At 44.6% G+C, this 27,956-nt stretch overlaps 1 protein-coding gene across 1 annotated transcript in view; it reads right to left on the bottom strand.

Moving 5' to 3' along the window:
- Window positions 1–27,526, bottom strand: part of LOC144497616 (uncharacterized) — a 62,491-nt gene extending 34,965 nt beyond the window's left edge. The window contains exons 1-6 of the mRNA XM_078219057.1: window positions 27,139–27,526; window positions 21,693–21,788; window positions 19,306–19,539; window positions 15,873–15,895; window positions 15,664–15,779; window positions 11,213–11,775 (exon numbers count right to left, since the gene is read on the bottom strand). Of these exons, the coding sequence (XP_078075183.1) occupies window positions 11,213–11,775; window positions 15,664–15,779; window positions 15,873–15,895; window positions 19,306–19,539; window positions 21,693–21,788; window positions 27,139–27,513 (1,407 nt within the window). The 5' untranslated portion in view covers window positions 27,514–27,526. The remainder of the gene's footprint in view (window positions 1–11,212; window positions 11,776–15,663; window positions 15,780–15,872; window positions 15,896–19,305; window positions 19,540–21,692; window positions 21,789–27,138) is intronic.
- Window positions 27,527–27,956: the final 430 nt, after the last annotated feature.

Below are 27,956 nucleotides of genomic sequence, written 5' to 3'. Positions count from 1 at the left end.
ACCAGCCATCTTCAGCAATCAGCAGCCCCTATGGCCACTTCTGATCTGTATCCAGGAGCCATGGATCCAACTCCAGCATGTCCCAGAGTGAAAATTGCATCATTTGCACTTTTTCCCAAAGTCGGGAAGTTATACGACTTGAGTTACCCACCTCGGGTAAAAATCAGGTTTAAAGTCACCAGTGGTTTGCAGCGCAGATCCACAGCACTAAACTGACCATAATTTGATCGGAAATTTTAATTCTCACTCAGTGCTCTACTGTGCAATTAATTAATGTTCCCCTGGTCTCCCCATTCTATTTATAGAATCAGAGAATCTTACAACACAGAAAGAGGCCACTTGTGTCTGTGCTAGCTCTGATCCAATTTCCTTTTGAAAGTTCCTATTCAATCTGCTGGGTCTGAGATTGATGGACACAAACCCAATCAAAAACACGTAGGGTCAGAGGTGAGCAGGGAACAGAAACAAACAGAGACCGTGTCAAACAGAGGAGCAGAACTTCCTGGAGATGGACATTCCTGGAGAACAAAGAACAATACAGCACAGGAACAGGCCCTTCGGCCCTCCAAGCCCGCGCCGCTCCCCGGTCCAAACTAGACCATTCTTTTGCATCCCCCCATTCCCACTCCGTTCATATGGCTATCTAGATAAGTCTTAAACGTTCCCAGTGTGTCCGCCTCCACCACCTTGCCTGGCAGCGCATTCCAGGCCCCCACCACCCTCTGTGTAAAATATGTCCTTCTGATATCTGTGTTAGTGACAGTGGATCAAACAACACCAACGAACAGCAAAATCCGATGTAGTTCTGACAAAGGCTCCACTGCTCACACATTGAACTGTCTGCTCTCTCCACATTCACTGCTGTGTTTCCAGTATCTCCTGCTGTTGTTTATGATCTATTCTTGTTATTTTGTCTGCTGATATCTCCTATCTAATAAGAGAAATATCTCCAGAGATTGGCGAAGAAATATTTATTCAAGGTTCTTACTGGATAGGAGTAAATTCTGTGGCCAGTGGGATCTTCCGGTCTGGGTTTCACAAAGATGAAGGGTGCATGCAACAGGAAATCACACTGACAACTGTGAGACCAGAAGATCTTTCGGAAAATCCGGCTCTGTGTGTTTTCAGTATCTGTCGAACTTGTTCTCTCTACACTGTGTGGAAGCAAAGTGTGAGAGGAAATAACTGGAACTGTCTGCCATCTGCTGGTATCGCTGAGAAATTGATTGTTTATTCTGATCTGATTTGATTTGATTTATTATTGTCACATGTATTGGGATACAGTGAAAAGTATTGTTTCTTGCGCGCTATACAGACAAAGCATACCGTTCATAGAGAAGGAAAGGAGAGGGTGCAGAATGTAGTGTTACAGTCATAGCTAGGGTGCAGAGAAAGATCAACTTAATGCGAGGTCGGTCCATTCAAAAGTCTGACGGCAGCAGGGAAGAAGCTGTTCTTGAGTCGGTCGGTACGTGACCTCAGACTTTTGTATCTTTTTCCCAACGGAAGAAGGTGGAAGAGAGAATGTCTGGGGTGTGTCGGGTCCTTGATGATACTGGCTGCTTTTCTGAGACAGTGGGAGGTATAGACAGAGTCAGTGGGTGGGAGGTTGGTTTGAGTGATGGACTGGGCTTCATTCACAACCCTTTGTAGCTTCTTGCAGTCCTGGGCAGAGCAGGAGCCATACCAAGCTGTGATACAACCAGAAAGAATGCTTTCTATGGCGCATCTGTAAAAGTTGGTGAGAGTTCTTGTTCATGAGGGCTTGTGAAATACAAATCTCATTTTGAATAGAACATATAAAAAATACAGCACAAACAGGCCCTTCGGCCCACAAGTTGCGCCGGTCATGTCCCTACCTACCTAGGCTTATATATAGGCTTACCTATAACCCTCAATCCTATTAAGTCCCATGTACTCATCCAGAAATCTCTTAAAAGATCCTATTGAGTTTGCCTCCACCACCACTGACGGCAGCCGATTCCACTCACCCACCACCCCCTGAGTGAAAAACTTATCCCTGACATCTCCTCTGTACCTACACCCCAGCACCTTAAACCTGTTGTCCTCTTGTAGCAGCCATTTCAGCCCTGGGAAAAAGCCTCTGAGAATCCATTCGATCTATACCTCTCAACATCTTGTACACCTCTATCAGGTCACCTCTCATCCTTCGTCTCTCCAAGGAGAAAAGACCGAGCTCCCTCAACCTATCTTCATAAGACATGCCAACCAATCCAGGCAACATCCTTGTAAATCTTCTCTGCACCCTTTCAATCATTTCCACATCCCTCCGGTAGTGAGGTGACCAGAACTGAGCACAGTACTCCAAGTGGGGTCTGATGAGGGTCTTATAAAGCTGCATCATTATCTCCCGACTCCTAAACTCAATCCCTCCATTGATGAAGGCCAGCACACCATACGCCTTCTTAACCACCTCCGCTATCTGCGAGGCCGATTTAAGAGTCCTATGGACCCGGACCCCAAGGTCCTTCTGATCCTCTACACTGCTAAGAGTCTTACCCTTGATATTATACTCCTTCATCCCATTTGACCTGCCAAAATGGACCACTACACATTTATCCAGGTTGAAGTCCATCTGCCACTTCTCCGCCCAGTCTTGCATCCTATCTATGTCACGCTGCAGCTTCTGACATCCCTCCAACCTATCCACAACACCACCAACCTTCGTGTCGTCAGCAAACTTACCAACCCATCCCTCCACTTCCTCATCCAGGTCATTTATGAAAATGACAAACAGCAAGGTTCCCAGAACAGATCCCTGGGGCACACCACTGGTGACCAACCTCCATTCAGAAAAAGACCCATCTACAACCACTCTCTGCCTTCTGCAGGCAAGCCTGTTCTGGATCCACAAGGCAACAGTCCCTTGGATCCCATGCCCTCTCACTTTCTCGAGAAATCTTGCATGGGGGACCTTATCGAACACCTTGCTGAAGTCCATGTAAACCACATCTACCACTTTTCCTTCGTCAATGTGTTTAGTCACATTTTCAAACTCCACCAGGCTTGTAAGGCACGATTTGCCTTTGACAAAGCCGTGCTGACTACTTTTGAGCATACTAAACTTCTCTAAATGTTCATAAATCCTGTCCCTCAGGATCTTCTCCATCAACTTACCAACCACTGAGGTTAGACTCACCGGTCGGTAATTTCCTGGGTTACCCCTATTCCCTTTCTTGAATATAGGAACCACGTCCGCAATCCTCCAATCCTCCGGAACCTCTCCCGTCTCCATCGACGATGCAAAGATCATCGCCAGAGGCTCTGCAATCTCTTCCCTCGCCTCCCACAGTAACCTGGGGTACATCCCATCCGGTCCCGGCGACTTATCTATCTTGATGCTATTCAAAATTTCCAACACATCCTCTTTCTTAATGTCCACATACTCAATCTTTTCAGTCCGCCTCAATTCTGTAGTACAACCACCCAGGTCTTTTTCCACCGTGAATACCAAGATAAAATATTCATTAAGCACCTCTGCTATTTCTTCCGGTTCTGTACAGACTTACTCACCTTCACATTTTATAGGTCCTATTCCTTCACATCTCATCCTTTTACTCTTCACATATTTATAGAACGCCTTAGAGTTCTCCTTAATCTTACCTGCCAAGGCCTTCTCGTGACCCCTTCTGGTTCTCCTAATTTCTTTCTTAAGTCCCTTCCTCCAAGCCGTATACTCATCTAGATCCCTATCATCGCCTAGCTCTCTGAACCTTTTGTATGCTTTCCTTTTCTTTTTGACTAGGTTCAGCGCAACTTTCGTGCTGTGAGAATGATCTTTGATTTGCTGCAGAATCACACAGGACATAAGGGGACAATTCAGTCCATTATGCCTGTACTATCCCATTGAAAGCTATTAAATCAAAGGAAAAGAATAAGAAATAGACGATAAATTCTGCCCTTGCCAGCAATAGTCATATCACAAGAATGAATTTCATAAAAGGTCAAGGGAACACAGGATCAATAGAGAAAATCACAAACCCCAGACTGAAAATTAAAAGACCTTCTCTGTACAAAGAGGGAACATCATAATGAAGTGGGAATAGTCGAGCCCTCCTGGATAGATTGAGTCAGATGGGCCGAATGTCCATCCTAACCCTCAAATATCCTGCGAGGTTCCTAAGGTGCATTGAGGAGTTAGGGAGAGTGACGGGTCACCTACTGGTAAATCATCAGAACGGGAAAAACCAAACAAAATTACTGCAGACGTTGCAAACCTAAAACAAAGAAAGAAAATGCTGGAAACTCTCAGCAGACCAGGTAATGTTCATCAAGACAGCAGACAAATGAATGCTTCAGGAATGACAAATACAGGTAGGCTCCGTGGGTACAGACCACCTCGCCAGCACAGTGTTCCGACTGAGAGGGTTCACTGGTACACCTATCTTATTTTATCAGCTCCTACCGGAGAGATACACACACATGTCTGAAGATATTAAAGCCACATCACATCCAAAGGAGGGACTGCCCCTTCAACCCCGACACTACCACTGAAAGTGTTGCCCCTCTGATTGCCAGGGCTTGCAGGTCTGGTCCTGACAAAGAAAGAGTTTCCACATTCTCTGTGAGGCATCTCCTAATGGAGGCCCGGTCACTCTCACAGTCTCAGCTCTGGCCACCTCCCTCTGATAATGCTGAGGTTACAGAACTTTGGACTCTCTGATTGGGTCAGCAACATGAAGAGACAGCTCACCATCCTTAATTGGACAATGGGAACAGCTTGGATTCTGCAGGCAATCCCAATGTCAGGAATTATCCTGATAGCAGGATCCCAGCCAGAGAGTGAGGATAAAGGATGGGAATGCAGATTGTCAGGATGAGACAAATGGTGTTCCTCAGGGATTTTCATTTTCACCACATTTATTAATGACTTGGCTGGAGGAATGGAGACTTGTCAAATTTGTAGATGACACTCAGAGGGACAGTAAGGAGTGCAGATGGGAGCAGGAAGTTACAAATACACACTGATTCAGTGAGCAGCCAATAAGATGTGAACATGTGTCCAAATCCACTATGGACTAAGATAGTCCAATCTAAATGGTCTGAAACTAAGGTTGTAGAGAAGCAAAGAGATCTAGGGATCCAAGTACAGAAATTATTTCAAAAAGTGATCTAAATGGCTAATGTTGGTCTTTACGAAGAGTCACTTATGAAGACATGGTTATGCTTCTGTGGTACAGAACATCATTTGGACCCCATCTTGAATGATGGATTTAGTTTTGGACCCCGCACCTGAGAAGGATCAGGTGCTGTGCAGATTCAGCAGAATGATATCAGTTAGTAAAGGGTTAGGTTATGAGGGCAGAAGATTGAGGGATGATCAGATTGAAGTGTTTAAAACTTTAAAGGAGCCAATAAGATCGACACAGAAAGACTGGGCTGAATATTCACATTGGCTGGAATCAGAAGGTGGGACAGTTTCTCAATTCCTAACCCACTGTTAGTGAGGAACAGATTAAATCAGGATTTTCCCTTAATTAAGTTGGAAACAGGTTCACTGTCCAATTTGAGTCAGTGGGGATGGGAATGTAGGTGACTCAGATGAAGCGAGGGCCTGATTTAAACTCCCCGCGGTAGTCCTCACTGAGGCTGCTGTTTGGAACTTCAAGAAGTGTGACTTTAGTATATCTATAAGAAGTGGGTTTTTTTAAATCATGATCTCTGCATCTCTTAGTCAGTGTTTATCATGCTCACAGCCTTAGGCGATGTCATTATTGGTAGGAGGGAAAAAAATTGTGTAGCTCAGGTGACAGGAATTTCAGTTTCAGTTCTGAGCTGCAGTTTGAGTTTTAGAAGGAACAGCAAGTTAAGAAGAAGTGTTTTCCCTCTCTCTGATTTTGGAAAATTCTGCTGTTTAGCTGAAAGCTTTCCTGGAGTAGAAAACCTGCTGTTGTTGGGGGCTGGACCAGAGTATCTCTGTAGCTTTGGGAAGTTGTCTTGTCTTCAAACTGTTTGGAGTGAATCCAGAGAACTGCAGATTGCAACCAAGGAAGTCAAATTTCCATTATCACGTCTGTGTTAAACCTGTGAAAAAAGTTTTTGTTGTCTTTGGATTTTGGTTTCAATTGAAGCACATGAGAGATATTAATTAAGAGTTATCCATTATAGTAGTTGTTTTGTACCTTGTTTGTAATTGATAAAAGTTCTTGCTAATTTTCTTACTATACATGTTAACTATATTCTTAAATAAACTTTGTTTGATAAAAGTTCCCTAGTGGGTCATTTAAATCGTACCTGAAGTGGAACATATCATGCTTCTCCGAGCCAAATTCAAGATGCAAAAATTATGATTCAGGCGGGCTTCATAAAACACTTTAGAGTTTCTAAACCTGAACTATAACAGAAGCAAGTTACTAAGATTCTGAGTGTCCTGGTCAGCTCTGAAGTGGAAAGCCAGAGGCCTAGCACCCTGGTTCTCGAATATTGACCTCAAAATGGTGAGGGAGAGGAGGGAATCTTTTTACTGGACAGTGGCAGGAGGAGGCCTCCCCTCCAGACCAAGCAGGCTTGGGAAGAGGTGGCAGCCAACAAGCCATTGGAACATGGTGAGAAGAACCTGATTCACTCTGAGAAGGTGAGTGCTACCCGTAAACCCTCAGTACAGGTTCCTGGGCATTCACCAAGACCGAGCGATGGAGATAGCCAGGATAATGGGAGAAAAGGTCAGCCCTAGTTCAGGGTGGCACGGTGGCACAGTGGTTAGCACTGCTGCCTCACAGTTCCAGGGACCCGGGTTTGATTCCCAGCTTGGGTCACTCCCTGTGCGGAGTCTGCACATTCTCCCCGTGTCTGCATGGATTTCCGCCGGGCGCTCCGGTTTCCTCCCACAGTCCAAAGACGTGCTGGTTAGGTGCATTGATCATGCTAAATTCTCCCTCAGTGTACCCGGACAGGCACCGGAGTGTGGCGACTAGGGGATTTTCACAGTAACTTCATTGCAGTGTTAATATAAACCTACTTGTGACTAATAAATCAATAAATAAGGGAGCTAGTAATTAAAGAGGGTGATGTCATTAAGAGGTTGCAATGCTCCCTACTCTGTCCAGCATGTTACACGCTGAGTAACATTCAGTAGGGGAGGCAGTGGCGTAGGAGTATTGCCACCAGATTAGTAATCCAGTAGACCTATCCAAGGATCTGGTGACCCAGGTTTGAATTCCACCATGGCAGATGGTGAAATTTGAATTCAATAGGAATTAAAAGTGATTACCTTAAGACCATTTTAATTTTTTGTAAACACTCATCTTGTTCACTAATGTCCTTTACAGGGAAGGATATCTGTGAGCTGGACTAAATATCCACAGCAATGTGATTGACTCTTAAAATGCCCTCAGAAATAGCCGGGCGGGCTCCTGAGTCAGAGGGTAATTAAGAATGGGTAAAGAAATGCTGTCCTGGCCAGCAATGCCCACATTCCATGAATGAATAAAAAGGAGAACTGCAGCGGCTTGTACTCTCCTGGGCTGGTTAGGGCTTTGCTTCCAGTGAAAGATCTCATCCAAATCATTAATATACATGACAAATAACAGTGAGCCCAGCACTGATCCCTGAGGCACACCGCTGGTCACAAACAACTCCCTACAACCACCCTCTGGCTTCTGTCAAGAAGCCAATTTTGTATCCATTTAGATACCTCACCCTGGATCCCGTGAGATTTAACTTTATGTAACAACCTGCCATGCGGTACCTTGTCAAAGGCCTTGCTAAAGTCCATGCAGACAACATCAACTGCACTGCCCTCATCTACCTTCTTGGTTACCCCTTCAAAAAACTCAATTAAATTTGTGAGACATGATTTTCCACTCACAAAGCCATGCTGACTGTCCCTAATCAGTCCTTGCATCTCTAAATGCCTGTAGATCCTGTCTCTCAAAATGCCTTCCAACAATTTACCCACCACAGGTGTGAGGCTCACTGGCCTGTAGTTCCCAGGCTTTTCCCTGCAGCCCTTTTTAAACAAAGGTACAACATTTGCCACTCTCCAATCTTCAGGCACCTCACCCGTGACTATCAATGATTCAAATATCTCTGCTAGGGGACCCGCAATTTCCTCCCTAGCCTCCCACAATGTCCTGGGATACACTTCATCAGGTCCCGGGGATTTATCTACCTTGATGCGCTTTAAGACTTCCAGCACCTCCTTCTCTGTAATATGTACATTCCTCAAGACATCACTATTTATTTCCCCAAGTTCCCTAACATCCATGCTTTTCTCAACAGTAAATACTGATGAGAAATATTCATTTAGGATCTCATATTATAAATTGTTTTATTTTTCTGAACTTGGTAAAGTTTGTTTTTGTTTGAATCCCGTGGAATCTTGTGGCTTTACTCCAGAAGCCATTATCTTGAATCGCCACTTTATCTACTTTAAACAAAATGTTATTGGTCCCTAATCAGATCTCCCTATGACCTGGGATCTGGCTAAGGATCCTACATTGGGGTATAGCCTCGGAATCCTGTGTGCCCCTCATTCATCTCACTGCCCTCCTCAAACAAACATACAAATTAGAAGCAGGACTAGGTTATTCAGGCCTTCAGGATTTCTCCATTATTTTGTAACATCATTTAGTCTGATTGTGACCTCAACTTAGGGAATAGCCCTTTGACTCTTTTATCAGTGATGAATTCTGATGCCCGGGGCTTTGTCCCTCCTGCAGAAGCTTTCTGCTCATCACCACAATCCCACAATCTGAAAGCTGTACCTCCATTGCCAGGTGCTGCCAGCTTCCTGGGCAAGCAACCATACGATTGTCTTGTTCCCTTTCTTCTGTCCTGAGATGCCTGGAATATAAATGCCCACTCTCCCTGCTCGCTGTGCAGTGCATTGGATACCTGAGGTGAGAAGAAATTTCTTCACCCAGAGGGTGGTGAATGTGTGGAATTCACTCCCACAGAAAGTAGTTGAGGCCAAAACGCTGTCTGATTTGAAGAAGAAATTAGATATAGCTCTTGGGGCTAAAGGGATCAAGGGATATGGGAGGAAGGGGGATCAGGATATTGAATTTGATGATCAGACATGATCATGATGAATGGCAGAGCACGCTCGAAGGGCCGAATGGCCTCCTCCTGCTTCTAGTTTCTATGTTTCCCATTGGCTGAACCTCCCTCTGCACCGTTCATCCTTTTATGTGACTGAGGTAATTCTCGTATTGGCCATGACTGGCTCCCCACCGTATAACCACCTCCATTCATCTGATATGCCCAGATAGTGTTCAGCCTGTACACCTAACAATCCCAATACCCTCCTGTTTATGAGCTATTAATGACTCATTAATAACTTTAATTGGTCGGGATTGTCCGGCCATCTGCGCCTCAACACCAAACATCCCCGCCCGAGCTCAATGGACCTTTATACACTCCACCAAACTTTCTGTCTCACCTGCTACAATTCCCGTGATGGATGAGACGGGAGAATTTCAGCCATTATCTTTGAGGAGAGGATCAGACGGGATTGCGATCCCAGCTTCACCACGTTATGAGCATTGGCAGCACCCAGAGAGGTGTACAAAACCAATGCTCCAGCTGGTACTGGTATTTTATGTCTCCCTTTCCGCAGGAGCTGAAAATTCAGTCCCATTTGAGATATATTCTTCAAACAGATACAATACATATATCGACTAAAATCCCCTGAAGCTTTCTTTGTGACAGACTTGAACTATTCCAGTAAAGCAACAACATGTCACAGCAGTAAGATGATTTTGCACCATAATCTTCAGATGGACTAACTCAGCAGGACAGGGTGATCAGAATGATTGTCTCTGTCCTGGGAACTACACCAACTCAGGCTTCTATTGTGGAGGATTCCTCTGAAACTAGTAATAGTCCAGAAAGCCAATTAGTGAAGGATAGAACTGGAGCCAATCTTTACACATTAATGTGCATTTATTTACAGAATTACACATCATAAGCATGCATCTCGTAAACCAACAGCCACAGTTTAACTCTATGTCTATTTGTGCCTCTCTTATTGGAACCCATTACCAATTAGATGTTCCCTGTGAAAGGGCATTTCTGGCTTCCATAACAAAAAAAAAGACTTTTAAATGAAATTCAGGGCAGAGTGGAATAGCATGGGAGAGAGTTACTCTCAATCAGACACTCCGTAAATAGGGAAATTGGATTTGGGTGGAAAAGTGTGTCACAAATCTGAAAGGCCACAGAATCTGAAACTAGTGCTGATGATCTATGCTGTTGAATAGCTTCTCATCTGTTTAGGACTGGTCAGGTGGCTCATGCAGGTCAGCGTGCTGCCAAAACGAGCAGATGTAGCCCTGGCAAATATCTTGTAGTCCGTGCTGAGGGGGGAGACTGGGTGAACATACGAACAAGAAGCAGACCCTAAACAGATCATGACTGATCTGATAGTAACCTCAAACCTCCATCCCGCTTACTGCCAATACCCTATCACCCTCTTGCTTACCAAGAATCTATCCATCTTTGCCTTAAGAATTCCAAAGTTCTGCTTCCACCACCTTTTCAGGAAGAGTAGACCACCCTTTAAGAGAAAAGAATTTGCCATATTTCTGTTTTAAGTGGGTAACTCCTTATTTTAAACCGTGCCCCCCTGACAAGAGGAAACATCCTCTCCATATTCACCTCATCAAGACCCCTCAGGATCTTATGTTTCAATCAAGTTGCCTCTTACTCTTCTAAACTCCAGTAGATACAGTCTAGGATTGTACCTTTCCTCAGAAGACAACCCACCCATTCCAGTCTGATAAATCTTCTCTGAACTGCTTCCAATGCATTTACATCCTTCCTTAAATAAGGAGGACAATATTATATGCAGTACTCCAAATATGGTCTCACTGGTGTCCTGTACAATATAACTTCTTTACCTTCATATTCAATTCCCCTCTCTATAAACGATAGCATTCCATTAGCTTTCCTAATTACTTGCTGTATCTGCATACTGACCCCCAGATCGCTCTGCACCTCAGAGATCTGTAACCTCTCACCATTTAGATAATACACTGCTTTATTATTCTACCTTACAAAATGAACAATTTCACATTTGCCAGATCTTTGCCTACTCATTTAATCTAACTATAGCTTTTTGTAGCCTCCATATGTACTCTTCACAGATTATTTAAAGGAGTGGGGGAGCAGGATCCGCGAAGGACACCAACCCCTCTTCTACAGAGGAACAACCCCCCCCCCACCCACCACCTACAAGAAACAGTCTTTATTTGGATGAAGGGATAAAACCCTCATCCTCCTGGATTGTTACTGTCCGGGGACAGATTTTCAGGGGTTCTGTATTTTTATCCCCATCAGTGAGAAACGGGCTGAAGCAAGGATAGAGTTTCTCAGTGAATGTACCAGTGAAAGTGTAGATATGGGACTTGTTATCCGAGTTATAAAAGGACACCTTCCCTCCCTCATAATCCAGACAGACTCGAATCTTTCTCAGCTTCACATCCAGTTCTAACCAATCGTCAGCCCAGTATTTATTCCCCTCTCTCAGCATCATCATCCAGTATCCGCTTCCTGGATCCAGGGTTATTTTCACCTTCCTATTGATGGACTCCTTGGCCACACCCACAACCCAGTCAGTCTTGTTTCCCAGCTCCACCTCCCAGGAATGTTTTCCTGATGTGAATCCCTCTGATCCCAGGACACAGGGACAGGGATCAAATCTCTCCGGATTGTCGGGGAGCTGCTGCCGTTTGCCGGTGTGTCTCACGGTGCTCAGGTCCTCAGACAGGAGAAGTTTAGGATGGGCTGTATTAGGGTCGAAGGTGACTGGAGCTGGGAACAGATGGACACGGATAAAATGTTAGTCACTCTCACTGTAACTTTCACAGCCGGTTAGTGATTGGGAATGATCCTGAATTAGGGAAGAGAGGTGGGGGAGGTGGGAGGAGGAGGAATGGGTGAGGAGGAGTGCAGGGAGGACTGGGAGGAGGAGGGTTGAGGAGTAATGTTGTGGGGAGGAGGGGTAGGCAGAGAGGAAGGGGGTGGAGCTAGTGAGGGGTTGGGGAGGAGGTGGGTGGGGAGATGGGAGCAGATAGGACTCCAGGACTGCACTGAATCAGGATTCTACCCAGTAAAACTCTGAAATAGGGGCAGAATAAAGGCAGGAGAGGAGGGGGGGGGGCGGGGGCGGGGGGGGGGGGTGATAGAGAGAGGGTGAGACAGAGAGAGAGACACCAACAGAGAAAGGAGAGAGTTATAGAAGGGGAAGAGAGAGGAGGAGAAGGCAAGAGACAGGCAGAGAGAGAGAGAATGAAACTGAAAGTGTGAGAGAGAGCATGCCAGGGATGATAGAGGTCAGCCTGATGGTGTGAGAGAAAGAGAGAGAGAGAGAGAGGAGCATGGCAGGCAGAATGGGCTGGTTATAGGGAGAGAGTGAGAGATAGCGGGCAGTGAGGAAGAGGGAGAGTGGGCAAGACTGACAGAAAGATGGATAAGCATCTCAGGCAGAAAGAAAGAGTGCAAAAGGCAAAGAGAGACAGTGTGACTGATGTGAGACAGGGAAAGACAGCCTGAAAGACACAAAAGATTAGCTAATAGTAAAGAGTTGGGATAAGATAAGTTGGGGCGGCACAGTGGTTAGCACTGCTGCTTCACAGCTCCAGGGACCTGGGTTCGATTCCCGGCTCGGGTCACTGTCTGTGTGGAGTTTGCACATTCTCCTCGTGTCCGCGTGGGTTTCCTCCGGGTGCTCCGGTTTGCTCCCACAGTCCAAAGATGTGCGGGTTAGGTTGATTGGCCATGCTAAAATTGCCCCTTAGTGTCCTGAGATGCGTAGGTTAGAGGGATTAGTGGGTAAAATATGTAGGGATATGGGGGTAGGGCCTGGGTGGGATTGTGGTCGGTGCAGACTCGATGGGCCGAATGGCCTCTTTCTGTACTGTAGGGTTTCTATGATTTCTATGAAGAGGGGCATTTTCAGGATGGCAACCTGTAACTAGTGGAGTGCCACAGGAATCAGTAATGGGCCACAATTATTTACAATATATATTAATCATTTGGACACGGAGAGTAAATGTACTATTGCCAATTTTGCACATGACACAAAAATCGGGGAAAAAAGTGAGTCGACAGAGGGATATAGATAAGTGATTGGGCAAAAACAGCATATGGAGTGTAATGTAGAATGATGCAAAATTAGGCACTTTGGCAGGGAGGAGCTGAATATTATTTAAATGGAGAAAGACAGCAGAAAGTCACAGCACAGAGGGATTTGGGGGACCTCGTGTGTAAATCACAAAAAGGCTAACATGCAAATTCAGCAGGTAATAGGGAAAGCAAATGGAATTTTGGCCTCATTTCAAAGGGAATGGAGTATAAAAATAGGGAAGTCTTGGTCAAACTGTGCAAGGCATCAGTTAGACCACATCTGGAACACTATGAACAGTTTTGGTCACTTTATCTAAAGAAAGATATATTGGTTTAAAGACAGTCCAAAGAAGGTTCGCTGGGTTGATCTCAGTATGGAGGGATTTTTGTTTGAGGAAAGGTTGAGTAGGGCCTGTACACATTGGAGTTCAGAAGAATGAGAAGTCATTGAGACATATCAGATTCTCAGGGGGCTTGACAGGGTAGATGCTGAGAGGTTATTTCCCCTTGTGGGAGAGGCTAGGACCAGAAGGCAGCATCTCAGAGTAAGAGGCTGTTGAGCCTCTCAGTTGCAGTCCAGCAATAAAAGATAACACGAGCCCTGCTTCTTCACAAACTCACTTTATTTTATTCTATTCTATAACTCCACATACACACACCCAATACCCAGTGCCACCTGTAACCTCTTTATATATCCCAGTGACTTCCATTAAATGATTAACATCCAATTTAGGACTTAAGTAGAAGGTGACTGTTAACCCATTCCTAACAGGGATCACCCATTTAAGACAGAGATGGGAAGGAATTTATTCACTCAGAGGGTAGTGAATCTGTCCAATTCTTTACCATAGAGAGCTGTGGAGGCCGGGTCGCTAAGTATATTTAAGTCTGAGATAGACAGACTTTTCATCAGTAAGGGAATCAAGGGTAATGGGGTTAAGGGGGGAAAGTGAAGTTGAGGATTATGAAATCAGTCATGATCTCATTGATTCGTGAAGCAGACTTGATGGGCCGAATGGTCTACATCTGCTCCTTTGTCTTATGGTCTTATGGAACAGGATTGTAACCAGCAGAAACAGAAAAGCGCTTTGCCAGAGAGCAAGAGACTGCAATGTGCAGAGAAAGAGAGAATGCAACAGGTAGAGCAAGGCTGTGACAAGCGGGGATGGAGAGGTGGTGTGCTGGACAGAGAGAGCATGACAGGAAAAGGGAATGAGAGTACGAAAGGTAGAATGGGGGGGTTTTAAATGTGGTTTTTGGAGCAAGCAGGGAATGGATTTGGGTCGCCCAGTCCACTCTGAGCATTGGCTTTGTAACTTGAAGGATGGAGTAAAACATTTAAAAGATCATGAAGGTGTAATGTGGTCAAGGTCACCAGATGTTGCTTGGAAGGATGCAGAGAAATTGAAGGCAGCAGCAATTTAACTGCCACGGATAGTAATATTGTCAGGTGGATGTGAAATGCAGATTATCAGCCAGCAGTAGACAAATCTCCCCAGAATTCACTGGGGGAGAGGGCTGCACCTTCCGGGGAGAAAGCAAAGTGCAGCCACTGTGGTGGAGTGAGTTCTGTGTGGACATTAGGGAAGGACATTTTTCATTCAGGTGAATTGTAAACCAGCAGAGTGAAGGCAGTCATAGATCCTAACTATTTAACTCAATTTAGCACGCAGTGGGAGGTAAATCATCGAACAATCCAGAAAAACAAATTTCACTGCCCCCACTCACTCCCCCTATCATTTAATGTTTATTTTATATCCAGTGTTACTGAAGACATGGAGGACATTGAACATTTCAAATGTTCGATTCCCAATTGTAATCAATCGCTGCTTGATCGTGATCTTTCAGAAAAGCAGCCTTCAGTAAAAGCAGCAATATTTTTCAGTTTTCAAACGTAGCTCCCTCCTGTCCCTGACATTTCTGATCAGTTTACTCGAAAGCTGCTTTCCGATTCGAATGGAAATAACATTGACACTGACTCACAATAGGGAAATGCCCAAGACTCCAGGAATTGGGACAGGGTCAGTAACACATCCGTGGGGCTGATGGAAGTTCAGGAAATCCCTCATCTGCCCTGAAAATACCCCCACTGGAATTTCTGGGCATGGGTAATTATTCAGCAAAAAATGTCAAATGGAAACAGATCTGTTAATGAGCAGAAAACTGACTGAAGTAAAATCAACTATCCGGGAGAAGCCCATACTTGTGCCGTACAGGGTGTTTGGGAAACTGGGGGAGGATTCAGGGCAGGAATCCACCCTGAGGGATGAGATCTTTATGTTGACAGCTCTAGTTTTGTGGAAGAAGGAAAAAGAAAACCAGAATGCTGGATTAATGATCCACAAAGGGAGGTTGAATGAACAATATCCCTTCCCAATACTGTGAGTGTCCAGCAGGTGGAGCTGGTCACTGTGACGAGACGATCTGACAATTCTGTATTTTAACAGAAAACTGACTGAAGTAAAATCTAATCCGTTACAAATACAATTTTATATTTATTATAAAGAGACCGGTCCCTTCTACTAATAATAGAGACAGCTGTTTAATAGCTGGTGTCAGGAAGCTCACACCCACCTGTATTAATCACCGTCAGCATCTTTTTCCACACTCTGTACTGCAGTGAGCCAATGTACTTCCCCACATTTATTAAAGGGTAAACCTTCTGTGGCTCTGGGAAAGTTTGCTTCATTCTGAAACAGGAGATAAAGGTCAGTGTTGGATCATTCCAGGCTGGGGGAGAAATATGTTAGAAATAAAAATCACATCAAGAGTGTAAATGTTACCTTTTCTGTATATCTGGAAATTTCTGTGGAACAAGAACAATTATTACTGTTTGTGTTTGGACAACATTTTATCACAAAAATTAAAGTAAGAGACTGGATTCCACAGAAAAGTACATTTTAAATATAGAAAGTTATGGGACTGCCTCTTCCTGTCCTCACTGGACTGTGAGTTACTCCACAATATTACAAATGACTCGATCTTACTGCACAACACAACTCACAGAGTTACAATCCAATTGTAAAATCCTGATCAATGTCCAATTACTGCTATTAATTTATTGTTTAAAGAGATTCACTTTCATGTTTTCATTTTATAATTTGTGTGTCTCCTGGAGACAAATGTTTCTGTGAATCTCTCCCAGTGTTGTCCAATAGAAATCACGGACTATTCTAGAAAGACTTAACTATGTTAGTTTGATGTTCAGCCTTGGGACTCATCAACCTTGTATTTGAATCTTTATCTGTAGTTATCCTACAGATAGAGTGTCAGAGCACTCTGTGTAAGCTGAAAAGCTGAAGCATACAGAATGAATTCGAATGTCAGCTACACTTGCTGTGAGTTACACTGAGCTCAATGAACAACCAGCTGAGTGGGAACTCCATTAAGAGTTTTAACAACACCAGGTTAAAGTCCAACAGGTTTATTTGGTAGCAAATGCCATTAGCTTTCGGAGCCCTGCTCCTTCGTCAGATGGAGTGGATATCTGCTCCCAAACAAGGCACACAGAGACACAAAATCAATTTACAGAATACTGATTAGAATGCGAATCTTTACAGCTAATCAAGTCTTAAAGATACAGACAATGTGAGTGGAGAGAGCATTAGACACAGGTTAAAGTAATGTGTATTGTCTCCAGACAGGACAGCCAGTGAGGTTCTGCAAGTCCAGGAGGCAAGCTGTGGGGGTTACCAATAGTGTGACATGAACCCAAGATCCCGGTTTAGGCCGTCCTCATGTGTGCGGAACTGAATGCCCGTGACCGCTGAAGTGTCCCCCCCACAGGAAGAGAACAGTCTTGCCTGGTGATTGTCGAGCGGTGTTCATTCATCCGTTGTCATAGCGTCTGCATGGTTTCCCCAATGTATCATGCCTCGGGACATCCTTTCCTGCAGCGTATCAGGTAGACAACGTTGGCCGAGTTGCAAGAGTAGGTACCGTGTACCTGGTAGATGTGTTCTCACGTGAGATGATGGCATCCGTGTCGATGATCCGGCACATCTTGCAGAGGATGCTGTGGCAGGGTTGTGTGGTGTCGTGGTCACTGTCCTCCTGTAGTTTGCTGTGGACAATGGTCTGTTTGAGGTTGTGCGGTTAAATCTTCCTTTGGACTCAAGGTGAACAATCACTGAAACAACTCTATGATGACATCAACAAGTTCCAACCCACCATCAGACTCACCATAGACTACTCTCCGGAATCAGTTGCATTCTTGGACACACGCATCTCCATTAAGGACGGTCACCTCAGCACCTCACTGTACCGCAAGCCCACGGATAACCTCACGATGCTCCACTTCTCCAGCTTCCACCCTAAACACGTTAAAGAAGCCATCCCCTACGGACAAGCCCTCCGTATACACAGGATCTGCTCGGATGAGGAGGATCGCAACAGGCACCTCCAGACGCTGAAAGATGCCCTCATAAGAACAGGATATGGCGCTCAACTCATCGATCGACAGTTCCGATGCGCCACAGCAAAAAACCGCACCGACCTCCTCAGAAGACAAACACGGGACACGGTGGACAGGGTACCCTTCGTCGTCCAGTACTTCCCCAGAGTGGAGAAGCTACGGCATCTCCTCCGGAGCCTTCAACGTGTCATTGATGAAGACGAACATCTCGCCAAGGCCATCCCCACACCCCCACTTCTTGCCTTCAAACAACCCGCACAACCTCAAACAGACCATTGTCCACAGCAAACTACCCAGCCTTCAGGAGAACAGTGACCACGACACCACACAACTCGACCAATGTTGTCTACCTGATACGCTGCAGGAAAGGGTGTCCCGAGGCATGGTACATTGGAGAAACCATGCAGGCGCTACGACAACGGATGAATGAATACCGCTCGACAATCACCAGGCAAGACTGTTCTCTTCCTGTGGGGGAGCACTTCAGCAGTCATGGGCATTCAGTCTCTGATCTTCGGGTAAGCGTTCTCCAAGGCGGCCTTCACGACACACAACAGCGCAGAGTCGCTGAGCAGAGACTGGTAGCCAAGTTCCGCACACATGAGGACGGCCTCAACCGGGATCTTGGGTTCATGTCACACTATCGATAACCCCCACAGCTTGCCTCCTGGACTTGCAGAATCTCACTGGCTGTCCTGTCTGGAGACAATACACATCTCTTTAACCTGTTGCTAATGCTCCTTCCACTTACATTGTCTGTATCGTTAAGATTTGATTAGCTGTAAAGATTTGCATTCTAATCAGTATTCTGTAAATTGATTTTGTGTCTCTGTGTGCCTTGTTTGGGAGCAGATTTCCACTCCATCTGACGAAGGAGCAGCGCTCCGAAAGTTAATTGCATATGCTACCAAATAAACCTGTTGGACTTTAACCTGGTGTTGTTAAAACTCTTACTGTATTTACCCCAGTCCAACGCCAGTATCTCCACATCATGGGAACTCCATTGTCAGAGGGAGCAGCTTTCAGCTGAGATGTTAAACCGATTAAACCGATAACTCTTCTGTCTGTTCACCTGAAGGTAAAAGATCCCAAGACACTATTCCAAGCAGAGGACAGGAGTTTTCTCAGTGTCCTGGTCAACATTTATCCCTCAACCAACACTGTTCAAATAGATTAATCAGCTTTTCAATAAACGGCAGAGAATTCACAAAACTAACTACTCAGGGGGTTCACTGAAATTCCTGGGGAATTCTGGAAAGCAAACTGATCTTAAATGTTTGCAGCGTGGAGACTCTCCCCTCACACTCTCTGAACATTTAACTGTTTAACTGCTGGGAGAAAGCTTTACCGATCTGTGTATCTGACCCTGTGGAGAGCTCTCTCCTGGACAGAGCCATCACAGTTCTAGCCAAGGAGGAGACAAGCATTGTAAACATGGTGCTGCCTGGCTGGATCCTGGACTGTAGTTCCCAGTCTCAGACCAACAGCTGTACTGGAAATGTACACTCAGGGGAGAATGTCTGACCATTCTGAGGGTTTCTCACTCTGTATGAAGCTGATTTTCTTCATTGTTTAATTTGATGAAACTATCCCTCTATAATATTACTCTAAACAAGCTCCAGATTTAGTCATTTCCATGTTAAAGACAGCCGTTAGTGATCTTGGGTGTGAGACAGAGAAATCCAAATGTCACAGGTGATTGGGGTTATTTTTGGTCAGTGAGTTTTATATTCTAGATTTTGATGACACAACCTGCTCATTCTTCAAGACGGTGAAGGAGAGAAAAATAAAGAAAGAGTTACCGTTAAAAACTTGATGTTGTCCTGTTCACTCAGCTCTTGTTCAATATCCTGAACAGTGACTGAAAGTGATGAGATTTCCTCCGTTATCTTCTCAATCCTCTCCTTCATCTCCTGACTCTTTTTCTCTTTCTCCAGTTTCAGATCTTCCAACACAATCCTCTCTTCCTCACGGAGAAACCGGTGAAGTTTCTCAAATTCAGCTTTAATCTGTTTCTCTGTCTTTACACTTTGGTCCTTTGGAAAATAATCAGTGAGATTGAAACATCAAATGAGGATGTTTAAAAGGTTGTTCAGCCTGAGCAGTTCTGTTCATATCAGAATATCAGAGAGAAAAACATTCCCAAGTCTCCCGAGGGTCCTGGGGGTTGGGTGGGCTTGGGTTGGGGGCAAGGGGTTGACCGCTCCACCCTCCCCTGAGCTGGGGGCCCCATACCTGGAACTGCCCCCTTTAGCTCTGGCAGACCCGATGGTCATGCTGGCATGGTGATTTCAGGCAGCTCTCTGCTCAACATCTTCATTCCTGCCTGTCATGTGTGAAAACCTCAAAATGGCCTGATAACTTTAATCTCCATGCCCCCTGCTCACCTGGCAGGTTTCCTCAAAGGGAATAGGTGGTTTTCAAATGAAGAAGCAAAATCATTTAACCCCCTTTGAAGAAACCACAGTTGTCACATGGGCTTAGAATCTTTGTAAACATTGCAGTCAGGACCAATGGGGATACTTGAGATGCATTCAAACATGAAGGGAAAGGTAAATAAACACAATTGACAGGAGGCTGAGTAGAAAACCATTAAGCCTACTTCAAAGCACTGCATTTTGAAATTGAAAGAGATCCAAGATTTTCAATGCAATAGAGAGGGCTTTAAAGCATTTAAGCTTTCTAGGAAGGCTCAGAGACTTCAGCTAAAGGCCGTGTGAATATGTTGGGGCTGAGTGAAGAGCTGTGGAGAAGAGAACCTCCACAGTGAAATTGACATAGGATACAGGGTAATTTGATAAAGTAGATTCAAAATTGGCTCAGTTGTAGGAGACAGGGGGTGATGACAGAAGGCTGCTCTCCTGACTGGAAACCAGTGTCCAGTGGCATATCACAGAGATCTGTGCTGAGTCCTCTATTATTCGTCATTTATATAAATGGCATAGATGACCATGTGGGCGGTAGGATTAGTAAATTTGCAGATGACACAAAGATTGGTCGGGTGATTAACAGTGAGGCTGAGTGTCTTGGGCGAGAAGAGATAGATGGGCAAATAAGTGGCAGATGAAATTTAACCCTGAAAAGTATGAGGTTGGTAATGCTCCCCTGGTCAGCAGGGGAGGGTGGTCACCATTTCGGGAATGAGGGATGTTTCCATCCGCAGAGATCGGGACGGTCTGTAAAAAGGGCACCCTGACCTCTGAACACCGGGCTGGCTGGCGTGAATCACGGGATGCATAAATGTGCACGCATTGGGTGGGAGAATCCCACCTGACAAGGTGCTGCCAACGGCAGCAGGAGACACTCTGGACTGGGTACTTAGTCCCAACTCAGGATAATCACGCCCAATAGATAATAGATTACCAGATGATCATTTATTCAGAAGAGGGAGCTTTTACTCAGGATTGAGTTGCTGAATTTCCCTATTTGGGTTATTGGTGACCATCTTGAATTGAAAACCTCAGGTTTTAGATTCCTTGTTAAGGACAAACATTAATTTTCAATAACTCTAACAGGTCACCCCTCAACCTTCACTTTTCTCGGAAAATTGCTGCAGCCTATATAAAGATTCCCAAAGGAATCATAGATATCCTACAGTGCAGAAGGAGGCCATTCGGCCCATCGAACCTGCACCGACAACAATCCCACCCAGGCCCTATCCCCATAACCCCACATTATTTCCCCACTAATCCCCCTGACATCCCCCTAACACTAAGGAACAATTTAGCATGGCCAATCAACCTAACCTGCACATTTTTGGACTGTGGGAGGAAACCGGAGGACCCGGAGGAAACCCACGCAGACACGGGGAGAACATGCAGACTCCACACAGACAGTGACCCAAGTCGGGAATCAAACCCAGGTCCTTGGCACTGAGAGACAGCAGTGCTAACCACTGTGCCACCGTGCCGCCCCAAATGGTGTCATCTCTTAGGATGGAATTTTATAGGCCCATTCGCTGGTAAGATTTTCTGGTCACGACAAGGTCGATGGAGTTTGGAGTGGCTCGCTGCATTTTACGGGCCAGCCCCCCACCGCAATTGATCCATAAAATTCCACCCTTCATTCTGGAACCATCTTTCTGATTTTTTTTTGCCTGTTCTCCACTATTTCTTCATCTTCTTGTGAAGACCAGAGTTCTGCACAATGCAATTCTACAGAATGTAGAACAAAATCAGATCAGAAATACCTGAATGTGGGTTAATGTTTTCTCATAATCCCTTTTTACAGTCTTCCATTCCTCCTCCTTGTTCCAGACAGGTTTCAGTGAGGTTCGCAGTTCCTCCTGAACAAAAACATCAATTAATTTGTACATTTTTCATAAATAAATACCCCCAAATAAAATATAATTCTGTTAAAATTAAAAATATGCAAATTATTTTGATGGGGTCTCCTTTGCTTCTCATTGAGCAGTTTCTGAGGGGTAAATTTTCAGCTTGCTGTCTGGTGTAAAACTGGTGTTAGGAATCAGTCACTCATCATAAAAACTACCTGAGTTTTTATTTCCACTGAAATCACCAATGTGTTGCCTGAAATATGAGAATAATGCACAGGCTTCAAATTTTATTCATTTAAATTGACTCAATCTCGCCACCAGAAAGTAATTCTGCTACTACTGTACGTACTGTCCTGCAGAACCCATTGCTGTTTTTTGCTTCTCTCTTACTAATAAATAATGATGATTTAGACACCATGATATCAATGAGTAATGCCACATGTTAGATATAAGCTTAGGAGTCACAGATTATCAAACAGGGGATTGAGTTCATAGTGATTTTAGAGAGGTTTATGACATAGGTTATTAAGAACCAGAAGTTTAAATATGCCACAACTGAATGAATTTGTAGGCTATTTCAGAGGACATTTAAGAGTAAACCATGTTGCTGTGGGTCTGTGGAGTCTCATATAGTGAGAAGTCTCACAACACCAGGTTAAAGTCCAACAGGTTTATTTGGTAGCAAATACCATAAGCTTTCGGAGCGCTGCCCCTTCGTCAGATGGAGAGGGGCAGCGCTCCGAAAGCTTATGGTATTTGCTACCAAATAAACCTGTTGGACTTTAACCTGGTGTTGTGAGACTTCTTACTGTGCTTACCCCAGTCCAACGCCGGCATCTCCACATCATGAGTCTCATATAAGCCAGACCAGATAAGGATGGCAGATTTCCTTCCCCTAATGGAGAAATGTTTATTCTTTCATGGGATGTGGGCATCACTGGCTGGGCCACCATTTATTGCCCATGCCTAATTGCCCTCGAACTGAATGACTTGCTACACTCATTAAGAGTCAGCCACATTGTGGATCTGGAGTCACAAGTAGGCCAGACAAAATAGGGCTGGCCGATTTCCTTCCCTAAAGGACATTGGTGAACCAAATTTTTTTTAATGACAATTTCAAAATAGTTTCATGGTTTCACAAAGGCCAAGACTAGCTTTGTATTTTAATTCCAGATTTATGAACTAAATTTAATTTCCATTATCTGTTGTGGTGGGATCTGAACCTGTGTCTCCAGAACAAACAATTAGCCTTCATTCTGCATTACTAGCCTGGTGACATTGCCAGGAGTTCCTTAGAATGTTGTCCTATGGCCAGCTTCAGCTGCTCCATCAAAAACCTTCCCCACCCGCATGATTGTCCTTTTCAGAGAATGATCTCGTTCCCACTTGAATGCCTTGAACCTGCCTCCATTACACTCTCAGGCAGTGCATCCCAGATCCGAACCATTGGCTGCATGAAAAAGCTTTTCTTCATGTCACCATTGCTTCTTCTGTAATTCCCTTAAATCTCTGCCCTCTTGTTCTCGATCTTTCCACCAATGGGAGGAGTTTCTCTCTCTGTGCTCCATCCAGACCCCTCATGAATTTGAATACCACTATCAAATCTTCTCTCAGCTTACGCTAACCAAAACATTTAATTAATATCATTTTTGGCTTTCAAGTGTACTCAATGCTCTCGTTTACAATTTAACATCCAAATTTGATATCAAATTTGTAGCTTGCTCAACGATATTGAGTGCACTCAAAACTACCCAGCACATTCAAAACTACCCAGCATGCTCAAAACTACCCATCAGCCTCTACCAGTCCCTCCCTCTAGCCTCTCTCCCCTCCTCCCTCTCCCCCAGCCATGGGGCCCCATCAACCTTCCAGGCCTTGGGGTCCTGCCGACCTTGCAGTACTTGGGGCCTCCTGAACTTCTCTGGGCCTCCCTAATACTTTGTTGCCATGGTCTTGCTCAGATTTTCACAGGGGCACCCTAGAAAACATCACTGCTGTTTTCCAGCCTGCCCTGTCAACTATTTTCTGTTAGTAAGGTAGCAGGGTTGGTGTGGGAGGCAGGGAGAATAAGAGATGGAGGAAGGGAGGGCAGTTGGGTAGGTATAAGGAGGAGGGGAATCAGGAAAGGGAATAAGAAAGGAGGGAGTAAGTGAAATGAAGGGCAAGGAGGGGAAAGAAAGAGAGAGGAGTGTTGTGAAAGAAAATAGCTTGGGGAGGAAAAATACTCAGTAAGGGGTGGTGGGAGCTGAAAGTTGCTCTGGGTGGGGGGTGTTAATGGGAGAGAACTGCTGCAATCTGGGTGGGCACAGCTAGGGGAGGGGAAGTGGGTGCGAGGGTGGGCAGGGTTGTGCTGCACGTGTTATAGCTTATAAAGAAAAATATAAAAAATAAACCTCATCAAATCAGAGCCTGTTTTTCTTGAAGTTAGTTCAATTTCATGATGTTTGAAATTGAGAAATATGGAAAGTAAACCGGATGAGCGGAATACTGTGAGCTGTTTTGGTTCCTTTATCAAAGATACACTGGCATTGGAGGCAGTCCAGAGAAGGTTCACTAGATTGGTGCCAGGTATGTGGGGAGTTTCTCATGAGAAGAGGTTGAGTAGGTTGGGCCTATACTCATTCTGTTTAGAAGAATGAGAGGTGACCTTTTTGAGACATATTGGATTCCCCGGAGCCTTGACAGGATAGATGCTGAGAGGGAGATTCCCCTTCTGGAAGAGTCTAGGACCAGAGGACATAATCTCAGGGTAAGGGGATGCCCATTTAAGACAGGGATGGGGAGGAGTTTCCTCACTCAGAGGGTAGTGCATCCGTCAAATTCTTTCCGCAGAGTGTTATAGAGGCTGGGTTATTATGTACGTTCAAGGCTGAGATAGATAGATTTTTAACCAAAGGGATCGAGGTTTATGGGGATAAGACAGGAAAGTGGAGCTGAGGATTATCAGTTCAGTCATGATCTCATTGAATGGCCTTAGACTTGATGGGCTAAATGGCCTACTTCTGCTCCTACATCTTAGAATCTAACTTGCCGCATGTTTCATGGTAGCAGAGGCAGCCCACCATTGGCCATCAGAGGGATCTTCTGTTTCCCCTCCCCCACACCCACCTGGTGTTAACGTAGTTTCCCTTTGAATGCACCCAGGTGGTGGTGTTCCCATGTGTCTGCTGCTCTTATCCTTCTAAATGGTCGTGGTCATGGGTTTGGAAGATGCTGTCCAAGGGGCCTTGGTGAGTTCCTGCAGATGATCTTGTAGATGCTACACATGGCTGACACTGTGCATCAGTGGTGGAGGGCAAGAATGTTTGCCAATCAGCTAGCAACTCTGTCGTGGATGGTGTCAAGCTTCTTGAGTGTTGTTGGAACTGCACCCATCCAAACAAGTGGAGAGTATTTCCTCATACTCCTGACTTGTATAATGGGTGTGTTTTAAATATTTTGGGGGAATATTGTGTTGTTCTGTAAATGTCTGTATGTATCTGTGTGAATGATATAATTAAAATGGGGAAAAGTTAATGGAGTCAGCCTGTCTGAAGAATTGAGGGATGCGGCGCACTATCGGTGCTAAATGCATGTTTGTTATGAAACTACAGGCAAGCGGTTGCAGGAATTTGCATTAGTGGACAGATGGTTTTTTCAGCTGTTAAATTCCAAAGGGGAATAAAAGGCTTTTGCACCTTGCAAAGTAACAAAGGAAGGTTATTCAATTTTATTTGAACCAAAAGTGGGGAAGATAGGAAAGACATGAAAGTTTTTATATTTTGGAGCAGTTAAGTTTAAAGAAGCGCTGAGACCAATGGAATTGAAAATGAAAGGGAAAAAGAAGAGACTCTGGTGGTTGTGGGGGGCGGGGGGGAGAGGGACAGTGTGGGAGGGCACCAGCTCCGTTCGCCATTGGTGGGAATCACGACATCCCGCTAAATGAGGTGTTGGGGTTAAAACGGGATGTCTAAAGGTGTCAAATCCATTGCCATTCATCAAGCTGCTCCAGATCAGGATCCCGCCCAGCCAATAATCATGCAAATCCAGTGATGACAGGATGGGGTGGGGGGGAGACGGGGGGAGAGCCGGCCTGGAGGGAGGGAGGGAGGGAGAAAGAGCGAGAGAGTTTACTCTCTGAGTCTCAAAGGATCATGAATCTGTGGAATTCACGACCCAGAGTCGACCCAGTAGTGGATACCAGAGCATTGGGTAATTTTAAGAAGAGGTGGGCACATTTTGAATTAGTAATGGGTTTGAAGGGATATGGCGAACGGACAGGAAGGTGGAGTTGAGGCAGTGTTGAGATCAGCCATGATTGTATTAAATGGCGGGGCAGGCTCGAGTGAATTACCCACTCCTGCTCCTGGTTCTTATGATTCTTATACATGGACAATCAAATAAGTAATTGTCATAAAAGCCTCCCAGAAGAAAGGTAAATAAATGACTTTCAAAAAGCTTAAAATAATCCTTTGGACAGAAGAGAGCCTCTGGAGGTGGATCAATGCTGGCTCCGGCCTAGCACCTTGGTTAGTTCAAGAAGATTTAAGACAGAGGAGAGCTTTTCAAACTGATCCATACTGGTTTCAGCCGAACATTTTGACTAGCTAAAAAAAAGGTTGAATAAAGCAGAAGTATAGAGATCAGCTTCATCCATTCGTCCAATCTGGGATCAGTGAACTGTTCCCACTTGTTACAGTTGGAAGTCTTTTGTGCCTATTTAGATTTTAATAAATTTAATAAATTATCAAAAAATAATTTAGGAGTTCTCAATTTTGGGTCATGCACCTTCAGGAGCTTAAGTCTTCTACATCCTTCAGGTTTAAAATCACTCCATGTCTTTGCTCCTCTCTATTTCTGTAATCTCCTTCAGCCCCACAATGTTCTGAGAAATCTGTTCTCATCTAATCCTGGCCTCTTGACTATCCCTGATTTTAATTACTTCCCCATTGGTAACTACACCTCTAACTGCTGAGGTACTAAGCTCTGAAACTTTTTCTCTAAACTTTTCCAACTCTCCACCTCTCACTCTTAAAAACATGCCTTAAAACCCACCTCTTTGACCAAGCTTTGCTCCATCTGTCCCAATATTGCCCATGTGCCTGTGTTTAATGTAACTTTCTAACATTCCTGTGAAGGGCCTCAAGATGTTTTATTACATTAATGATGCTAGATAAATATAAGTTTTAGTCATTGATCTCAAGTGAAACTCCTTCACCCTCTGTCCCTGCTTTCTGAAGCAGTGACACACATGGCAGTTCATCTAAAGACTGAGTAATTACATAATACTGAGGGACGCTCAAACCCAAATCTATGACTGTTCCCTGTTGAGGATTCTGTTATCTGTTTCTGTGTTTTATTTTACACAGGATCTCCTCACCTTAAACTCTTCAGCAGCTTCTTCCACTGGCAGCATCTCGTGGTTTTGATGATTTTTTGAAATCTGACACACGACACAGATGGGCTGATTGTCAGTTTTACAGAAAACTTTCAGCTTCTCCTGGTGACGGCTGCATTCCAGCTGAATTTTATCACCTTTGTCACGTTTTACAAATGTCTCCACGATGTTGGAGAGGACGTGGATCGGTCTCAAGTCCTGAGATGAAGTCTCCTTTCTACAGACGGGACAAGAGGCAGTGACAGCTTTCTCCCAGCACTGGATTATACAGGATCGACAGAAGCTGTGATCACAGTCGATTAAAACAGGATCTTTATACAGATCGTGGCAAATAGCACAGGAAAGATCAACTTCCATTTTGAAGGGCTGATCACCTTGCTCATTGCTCGAAGCAAAATGGTGATCAGTGTTCAGTGGGATATGCAATTTCGTTTCCTGTTATCAGCAGCATTATTATAAACCACAGCCAAGAAAATGACACAGGAAATGAGTAATAGATTGAAGATAAACAAGATTTGTTCACTGATATTATTCAGGGATTCTGCCACCCTGACAGGCCTCACTCTGTCTCTGTTCCTGTAAAAATGTAGATATATTTTTACATTATTCCAATAGAGGACAAAGCCAGAACAGTTAATCTGGACAGAATTAATTTAAACTGTCCTCACAGAATTTTGATCAGGTGAGTAAATTATTGCTGTGTCAATAGACATCAAATGTTTATATGACCAAGACAATGGGGACTGAATTGGGAAGTGGTCACTTCTTTGGTGCAATGAGGCCACATGAAGCTCAGAAAT

Source organism: Mustelus asterias, chromosome 8 (assembly GCF_964213995.1).
Source record: "Mustelus asterias chromosome 8, sMusAst1.hap1.1, whole genome shotgun sequence".
NCBI lineage: Eukaryota > Metazoa > Chordata > Chondrichthyes > Carcharhiniformes > Triakidae > Mustelus > Mustelus asterias.
Note: the sequence above shows the minus strand (reverse complement) of the source record. Positions and strands in the feature narration are given on the sequence as shown.